Here is a 9204-nt window from a genome sequence, read left to right on the forward strand (position 1 = left end):
TTGTCACATCCATCATCTTCGTGATCTCGGCTTGGGCGGTCCTCGCAGTTTCCGCGGCTGCTCGTGCACTCTCGGCAGTTGCTCTAGTGCTCTCGGTGGCTGTTCTTGCGCTCTTGGCGGCCGTTGACCGAGTGCCAGTGCCAAAAATCGTACTAGGGTAAAAAGATTGAACGATCCTCAAGCAGCAGAGCGCCAAAGTGCGCTGGTTAGGCGGGTAGCCTAGACATGTTTATAGGAGAAATGCCTCCTAACAACACATGTTTGTTGATATTGTATTGATTTTGTGTGCATCATCTCCAGCGTTTGCCTATTGAAACCTATTTATTATATGAAAATGTTGAAGACATGGTTGTGTGAAAGGTAGTAAAGCATGGATGAATGACTCGGTACAAAGGAATGGCTCTATTCTAAGTTTTGACAATTACGTGAAGCTATCATTTGAAAATAAACTTGTGACATAACAAAAAAAAAATCATCATGTGTCCATGTCAAACATCTCGTCAGGTCTAAGCTGCCTTTTAGTCAAAAATAACTGACAGCAACACGTTATGTATGGAGTACAGTGTCTCAAAAGCTCAAAATTAACACGACTTCGAAATGGTGCAAAGGTGCAAAGGAAGGAAACCTAGAAGAGTCCATGCTTAGGAACAAACTTTGGTGCGCGGCAGACAAATTCAAGTAACTGCAAAACATCTCAACGTGCTGGCAGGGCACAGCGCATGCATTTCAGGGCAGGCAGCTTCAGTTCTTCCTCCAGCCGGTCGACGAAGAAGAAGCCGATGAAGAATTTGCAGAGGGCCTAGATCCACCACCAGGACGCCAGCGGTCAGTAGTAGAACCAGCTGGAGGAGCGCCATCTGGCTGGCGAGCTGGGGGTGCTTCTTGGCGTGCGGGAGGAGCATCTTGGCGGAGGGGACGGCGGCTCCAGCGGTCTGCTTCCGGGAGCGGGAGCGCATCCTGGCGGAGGGGACGCACTTCCCGTGCATGAGTAGCCTCTTGGCGAGCATCCCAACGGTCTGCTGCTTCAGGTGCAACAGCCGTCCTCTGGCTGCTGCCCTCACCGCCACGTCTGTGCCGCGGGACAAACTTGTTAGAACCAGGAGCAGCTGGTGGTGCGATGGTAGCAGCAGGCCGCACATCAGGTGGGTCCGCTGCTCTTAGGAGAGCCTCCCTTCTCTCTTTTTCCTTCTTCTCTTCCACCTTCCTTTCCTTCTCTCTCTGAATTGCTGCAATGGCGTCAAGCTTGAGTTTCATCTCTGCTTCCTCCCTCTTCTTCCTCTCTTCCTCTGCGAATCAATGAGGTGGTGTTATTGCCAATAATAAATAACACTTGATGATCAGCTAGAATGTGTTTTCCTTGCTTCCGATTGACACGAACAATACTTCCAGTTCACAAGTTACCAACAATAAGAAGGCCCTAGCACTAAAAATCAGTAAAGCTGGAATCACTAACCTTCACGTTCTCTAGCCTCCTCTTCCTCGCGCACCCTCTGGATCCGTTGTTCCTCCATGTTCAGATAATACATCAATTTCCGTACAGTCTCCCTTTCACGCTTTCTTGAAGATATCAACTGACTAATCCTTTCTTCCCTCTCTTTCCTTAGGCTACTAAACTCCGCTTCACGGCGTTGGACAATTCTTTCCTGGAAAGCATTCTGAAATGGGAAGTTTTGAAAAGATTAACAAGATGGAAGGAAGGTAGTTTTCTGTGAAGGAAACAAATACATACTGAAAAAAGCTTATAAGTTGACAATACCCATATAATAAAGGAAAAAACTAAAAATGTTATATGCTGAAATACATGATGAATTTAAATATATCTATACTGGTGTTAATCAACCAAAACAAACCAAAACACATCTGCAATCCATTCCGAGAACGTTTAACCTCATCAGCAGACAGGCAAACAAATGATAATGTCCAAACAAAACAAAAATCATTCAAGTAGGGTAGAACGTATAATCACTGCAACAACTGTACTCAACATTCCCTCTGTGGACAAATCGACTATATATTACTTATATAAGCTTGGAAAGTAATGGAAAGCTGATTACGAACAAAAACATGACAGCCATTGCATTCTCTGACTACCACAAGGACAGAATCAGCACTGATGAATGCAGTTGCAAGAAGGATGCATACCTTATGCTCCAACAATCGAGAAAGCCTAGTTTTCTCCTGCAAGTCACCTGTGTGGTGTTGCTTGCTGAGCTCAATCTCTCTCTGCCAAATAGAAATACATAATGAATGTGAGCATGCGAACAACAATTAGAATCTACATCTTGTAAACATCAAATAACAGCAAAAACAAACCAGCTGCTCTTGCTCATGAAGGATCTTTTCTTCCTCAAGGCGCTTTTGGAAGGCCTCCTCAATCAGTGGTGCTTCCTCCTGCCGCTTTGCCCTCTCCAAGTGATCCATTTTCTTTGCAAGCTTCTGCAGTTTTTTCTCCATCTCTTCAAGCTCCTTCACCCGTTGACTCCGTACCACCTCCATGGCGAATTGTTTTGTCATATCCTGCCAGGTGAGCACTCAATGTATTAGAAAAACATACACCAAAACAACAAATGTACATACATGTGTAGATGTACTATTACAAACTGTAAGTGATAATAAGTTAGCTAAGTTCCCAGGACATTTAAGCAGCAATGTGCAGAAACAAATAATCCTGCACTTTACATACACCACCTGTAATTCATCTACAGCTGACTATCACCCTTCCTTAGGGGCACAGAAACAAATAGTCAAATGTCAATATGGCAGCTGACCATACAGAAATACGACCGTTATCAAAATTCTAATAGAAGGCATCCAGATTTTACCAATAAGCGGAATTAAGTTACATTCCAACAAAGTACGCAAACTATTAAAACATGACCAGTTAGCATGAAGCTGTAATTATTGGAAATCCAAAATAGCATCTTACCCCTTCAACATGAATTTTGTCCCCATTCTTAATTATTTTTTTAAAATCATTTATTATTTTTTCTGCTTCCAGGCGATCTTTTTCCTTTATTTCTCGACTGATCCTCTGCTGCTGCCTAAGTCTCTGGTCCTTCAAAAGCCTCTCCCTTTCTTCGTCTGCAGATTTCTTCTGGATACTCAATCTCTTTGACTCCTCTACTTTTTCCTGGAAATAGAAATGCATAAACCATAAACAAAGACTCCATAAAACAACCAAGAGTTAAGAGTAAGCAAATAGGAAACCTTTTCCAATATTTGACGCTCAAGGTCTTCTTTACGCTTTTCAATAATTGATTTCCTCGCAAGAAGCCTTTTATGTTCTTTCTCCACCACTCCAGCAAGACTGAAGTTTTCACCGAGTTTGGATGGTTTATGCACAGGTGGATGAATGAGACTCCTTGCTTTGTTTAGGGAATCAGTGAAGACACAGAGGTGACTACCAAGTGCATCAGATTCTATGTCCTGCAAAGAGAAATAAGTCAGATAACAACGAGTAGATGGGAAGATATATGTTGGGAAATCATCTATTTATCTGTTAGGATGAGATGGAAATGAAAAAAACAACTGAATACAAGCAGGTTAAATTACAAATACTAGTTATGAAATTGCATGAAACAATACACTCAATCAATCACCACATGTGGATGCCAAAATAAGTAAAAGAAACAACCAAGCAATCGGTATATTGTTTCTGTGAACAGACTAGCATGACACATCATTACTTCCTCGAAGACCAGTCATGTCATGCTGCACCTATTTCTCATCTATAATATAGATAAAAATGAAACCATTCACTATAAACAGTAAGTTCCTAAAAAAAATCGAAAACCCAAGGGACAAGCCTCTTTGGCCAAGGAATATGAGTAGGCAAGACAAATAACATAAAACCGCAAGGCAGGCAATGCATCTGATCCTTATAACAAATAAACAGCAATGGAAAAATGAAGCCTTCAATGAGTACATTTTGAGAAGCCTAAGAAGGTAGCAGCAGTGGTCAGAATCAAGCCACATACCATTTTGCCAAAATGAACAGCTCCAGACAAATGGTTAACTTTCATAGCAACAAAATTATGCTTGACCGCATCAACAGACATCTTCTCCACAGCATTGATGTCAAAGAATGGGATCATTCTAGAGAGCATGTCAATCTTCATGGACTGGAAAATATGAGATGCCTGAAAATGGTTATAAAGAGAGTTGAGAAACATGTTTCACAAATAGTGATGTAAAGTTTGATAAAGTGAATACATATTAGCAACAAAAAAAAAGTGACAGGAACACATATCCTATGGCTAGTGGGACATAGCATAGGACCTGCTGCAGCACCCTCAGTGTTGTAAGCTTCTCCAATGAAGATTGGTACTGTGATAACTGAATTTCAGGAACTGAAGATGCGGCTGAAAGCTTTCCTCCGATCGTAGAAATCTTGGAAAGCAGAGGCTGTACTTTTGATGCTAGATCGAGAGGAAGGAACTCATGCTCCATAAGGTTGTATAGATCTTTCACTTCTTGGGAAGCACATGAAATCACACCTTTGGCAGCCTATTTTCATATCATAGTCAGAGAGAGAAACAGAGAGAGAGAGAGATGTCTGCGAGACAAATTGCATGATGTAGATTGCCAGCTAGTTGGCCAAAATACAACACAGCTATATAAAAACATAGAAAAACAACACAACTATGTGACGACACAAAGAAAGAAGTGCTTTCATATTTTAGAAAATTGAAACATAAGCAATGCAAGTAAATTCTATCATCACATAAACAGAATAGCACATCAGGGATGCATCAACAGATGCCCTGTTCTGTGGACTTGCAGATCTAATATAAATTTCAGAGCTACAATAAAGCTATCTAAAGCGATTGAACAGGTATTAGAGCATTGCAGGTGCAGGAGGTGATCAGGAAAAGAAAAGAAAAGAAGAAGTTCTCTTGCCATGTAGGACAGATATGTGTGTATATCTTAGCATTGCTGCTTGATGAGGCACCAATGCTAAAAATGTGGTTATACATTATTCTGACTGTAAGGCAGCAAAAAGCAATCACTATCACTTAAGCGCCTACAAATAAATTATCCTCGTATACCAATACTTGGTAACATGGACAACAAACCCCATAATAGCAGATTGTGTTCAAGATGCCCATATATGACAAAGACAAGACATGCTCAATGAGAATGAAATAATTTTGGAAGACTGAATCCATGTGATAACAGAGACATTAAACAGTTTAGCAGCATATAATAAAAAATAACAGCAGCCAAAAAAGGATCCATGGCATACCAACTCCGAAAGAAGAGATGCTCTAGAAACCTGAAAAGTAAACAGGTGATTTATCAGAAAACAAATAATTAGATTATGGAAAATTATCTTAACTTGGAGAACAGATGGAAAGCAAACCATTTCTCTATTCTCACGCTTGGAGTCGAAGTTGAAATTGAAAAGGTTGGCCATACGCAAGCTACGGTCTTTTTCATTTTCAAGCTCAAGATGAGATGCACCATATTTATGGTCATATGGCTTAACAGAAAGTGCAGCGAGCAAAACAGAAGATGCTAGTAGTTGCAGATCCTTCTGAGTTAATTTTTTATTGAAGCTCTTCTGCAAGTTGAAAAGCTTCAGCCATGCATATGCATGATACAAGTGACTCTCAGATATCCAGAATATTTCAGTTAGTTTGGCATAATATACAACCAGGACAGATGGTTTTGGAGTCCTCTTAACCATGCTCATCAAGCCATGGATATCCTCCACAGATCGGAAGGCTTCCTGCAAGAACAAGACCACGGTTGGAAATTTTATTTCTTTAGCATTAAGATAAGATGAGTTCTGAAACAGACCTGCCATAGGGAAAGCTCTGTAGCAATTTTCAGTTGTTCAACCCTAGTATCAAGATAGAGCTGACAGGTTTCAGGGGCAGTCAGATCAGGACGATCTCGCTGGTCACGATATTTGTTCAAGTTTGCAAGATGGTTTCTAATGATCTCACACAACCTACGGAACTCAGTGGCTCTTTTATACTGCTTGCAAAATTGAAAAGCTTTGTGCGCAGTCATCTGCATATTGAAAAGTTCAAAATAACAGGCAGATTAGCTGGTGAAAAGCATTTAGTAGATAATAATAAGAAACAGAAGGTAAATAACAGTAGTTACAGGAACCAAATAGTTGCTTCTGAAAAATTAGGGAGAGCACAAAAGAACCAGAAACAATAGCAAGTAAAAAGAGTTCAGTAAAGAATACTATGTTCATGGAACCAAGTCTGTAGTACAGATTTCTTTTCAAAGGAAATAATAGAGTACCTACATAATGAATTGGTTAAGTATGTGCAAAGGAATTAAATAGTTCATTTCACAAACAGTACATGCAAAAGGACAGAAATGCACATGTTGTCAAAACATAGTGGTTAAACCAACAACATTATTTTGAAAAGACGCATGAAGCTATACTGCAGTATAAACTACCAGGGAGAAGTTTCTGAAATGTAATGACAAGCAGAATGGCTAGAGAAATCAAAAGACAATTGGCTGTTTGGTAGTGGAAAACCAAAACAGTGCCGGATCATTTGGTGCAGAGAGTCTAGAAACAGAGCATCACCTTGATGTTTCAGTTAACCATAAATGACAAAACCAAACAAATATAACTATGTTAATAATGAAGTGGCCACTAGGATAATGGCAAGGCAGTAAAATAGCTTACAGCATATAGCGCTTCAAGCTTTGAATTATTTCTCAGTATCTCGAGCACCGTCCTGTATGTCTCCCACAGAAACTTAAACCATGGAGTGACAAACTCCCTGTCAGATCGTTCTTTCCCTTTCTCGCTCCTGACATAACTGAGCATCAAGTCCTCTGGACGCTTGTCCGCTTCAAGATCTACGACATCCAGAGCATCTTCCAGTGCTTGTGCCCGATTCCTGGCTTCCTCGGCTTTCTCATTGGACAGCTGCATAAAGTGTTTTATGACCTCCTCCAAAGATGACACGTTGACTTGCTGGCAGACAATTCTGTACTGAATAAGACCATCTTTGGCAAATCTGCCTTGCCTTAGATCTACACACAGCTCTACATACTTCATCATGATCTTCTCAAGAGGCTTTTGCCATGACTTGTATCTTCTTGATGTAATGAGATCATGCAGCGCCTGCAGCGCTGCCTGCTTTTGTCCAACATGTATCAACTCTGCAGCAAATCAAAGGTGATATACAGTGTGAACATCTTTTAGTGAAATATATGGAACACTGCCCGAGATTTTGCATACAAAGAGAATGACATGTGGAGAACCACTGATGGATATATTGTAGTACGAGAAGTTAACAACCATATGGTGTAATTCCCCTGAAACATCCAAATCAGTTTAGATAAAGTGAAGCTTAAGGCTCAAGTTTGCCATTGCTGAACTGTGCTACATTGTGCTTTATTTTATAATCTGCTGTCAAAAACTAGCCCTGAAACTAGTGATAAGTTGGTTAATCAAACACCAAAATAGGCAAGAGCTGGTTGGAGGAGCCAGAATATCATAATCCACCGCAATGTAAAACGCAGACCAAGCCAACAAATCATGAGCTTTTGCAAAGTTATGTGGTCTTAGTGGAAAAGGGAACAAAATGTACATGACAACAAGTGTAACTTATTATCCACTGAATGTCTCAAAACCATCCTAACTTCAATTCATTCTAACTAACAGGTTGGCACCCAGGCATTCAGGACAAAAGGCCAACCAGCCTATGCAAAAGCCTGAAGACCCAAATGGCACATAAAGTTCAGTACTTGTAACAGAATCTAGCCTATGCGATACAAACTCATTGGTCAAATGTGTCAAATGTAACCCTCAATAATATGATATAACGATCTGACATTGAAGATTGAACTAACAAATCTGGATTAGAACCTAATCGCCGCCCTAAGTTAACGTATGCATCACAGCAGCACCCGCGCAACAACAATCGGAGACCAATGCGGATAAAATTGAGGGGGACAAATTTCAGACGGATCTCGGCGACTCACCCTCCGCTCGCTTGAGAGCGTTCTCAGGCTTGGCGAAGGTCGACATTGCCGACGCGCGCGGGGGCTCTCGGGGGGCGATCTACGCCTGCAACACCAGCCACAAACAACATCAGACGCCGGATCGATTAGCCCGCGGATCCACGGCACGTCGACGTTGAAAACGCGTCGAACACCGACATCCGAAAGGAGAAATCCCGAGGGAAAAAAATCGCCGAAAAACGTCGCGGCAGCCGCCGTCGGGCGAGACAGGGCGTCGTGGGGCGACGGTGGCGGCCGGGGATGGGAGGCAGCGGTACCTGTGGATCACCGGAGACGATGGGCTGGGGGCGCACGGGGCGCGGGCGCGGGCGACGACGGTGATCCGAAGGCGGCGGGGGAAGGTGGCGACGGCGCGGAGGAGGTTAGGTTTTTATTTTTGTGTGGGGACGAGGTTGGGTTTTGTGAGGAGTGCTTCCGAGGAATTCGACGCCTGCGGCAAGACAGTTGCGAACCGACGCCGAGACTGGATGGACGCGCGGGATTGCTTCGCTTGCGTCGGGATCGACGGCTCGGATTGAACGAGAGCTCCACCGTGCTTCTTCAGGTTGTTGCGTCTCCAACGGCTGACGCGCAAAGGACCAATTCACGGAAACGGATGCCGAGAGCCAGCCATTCAATGTTATCACATATTCGGCCCTAAAATTTACTATTTTTAAAGTCCACACGATCAAATAGCTTCACATATCTATACTTTTATTTAAAAAAACAGAGTTGGTGATGATGGTGTGCCTGCCATCCTGCAATATAGGCCGTCCGATTTATATCTGACGGATAGGAAGGAAAATATGGCAATTTTGTAAAAAGATGCCCACACCCCTCTCCACATTTGCAAATAAGGCCGTCTCTTGTTCATCCTTTTCTCCCACAACATAAACTACTCATACAAATGCATCTTGATTTTCCGTGCAACGCATGGGCATCTTGCTAGTAGTTTAAATAAAAAACAAAGTTGGTGATGATGGTGTGCCTGCCATCCTGCAATATAGGCCCTCCGATTTATATCCGACGGATAGGAAGGAAACTATGACAATTTTGCAAAAAGATACCCACAGCCCTCTCCACATTTGCAAATAAGGATTTTTCCTCGTTCATCCTTTTCTCCCATAAGATAAACTACTCATACAAATGAGTCTTGATGTTCCGTACAACGCATGGGCATCTTGCTAGTATAGTCTAAATAGTTCAAATGCAACAGTTCAA

The 9204-nt window shown here is 42.1% G+C and overlaps 1 protein-coding gene across 1 annotated transcript; it reads right to left on the reverse strand.

The window, feature by feature from the left end:
• Nucleotides 1-480: 480 nt before the first annotated feature.
• On the reverse strand, nucleotides 481-8414 carry LOC109756154 (eukaryotic translation initiation factor 3 subunit A). The gene is made up of 14 exons (XM_020315028.4): nucleotides 8262-8414; nucleotides 7966-8050; nucleotides 6659-7140; nucleotides 5803-6018; nucleotides 5363-5731; nucleotides 5246-5275; nucleotides 4279-4506; nucleotides 3978-4139; nucleotides 3208-3426; nucleotides 2927-3130; nucleotides 2314-2517; nucleotides 2143-2223; nucleotides 1454-1655; nucleotides 481-1286 (listed from the first exon to the last, which is right to left on the reverse strand). The coding sequence occupies exons 2-14, from the start codon at nucleotides 8009-8011 to the stop codon at nucleotides 742-744; spliced, it is 2988 nt and encodes a 995-aa protein (XP_020170617.1). The 5' UTR covers nucleotides 8012-8050; nucleotides 8262-8414; the 3' UTR covers nucleotides 481-741.
• Nucleotides 8415-9204: the final 790 nt, after the last annotated feature.

Source organism: Aegilops tauschii, chromosome 7 (assembly GCF_002575655.3).
Source record: "Aegilops tauschii subsp. strangulata cultivar AL8/78 chromosome 7, Aet v6.0, whole genome shotgun sequence".
Taxonomy (NCBI): Eukaryota; Viridiplantae; Streptophyta; class Magnoliopsida; order Poales; family Poaceae; genus Aegilops; species Aegilops tauschii.

Coding starts and splice junctions, on each gene's coding strand:
- LOC109756154 (XM_020315028.4), bottom strand. CDS start 8,011: ATGTCGACCTTCGCCAAGCCTGAGAACGCTCTCAAGCGAGCGGAGG. Junction 4,140..4,278: donor CACTGAGGGTGCTGCAGCAG/GTCCTATGCTAT, acceptor AACCATTTTCAG/GCATCTCATATTTTCCAGTC. Junction 3,427..3,977: donor CTGTTCATTTTGGCAAAATG/GTATGTGGCTTG, acceptor TTCTCTTTGCAG/GACATAGAATCTGATGCACT.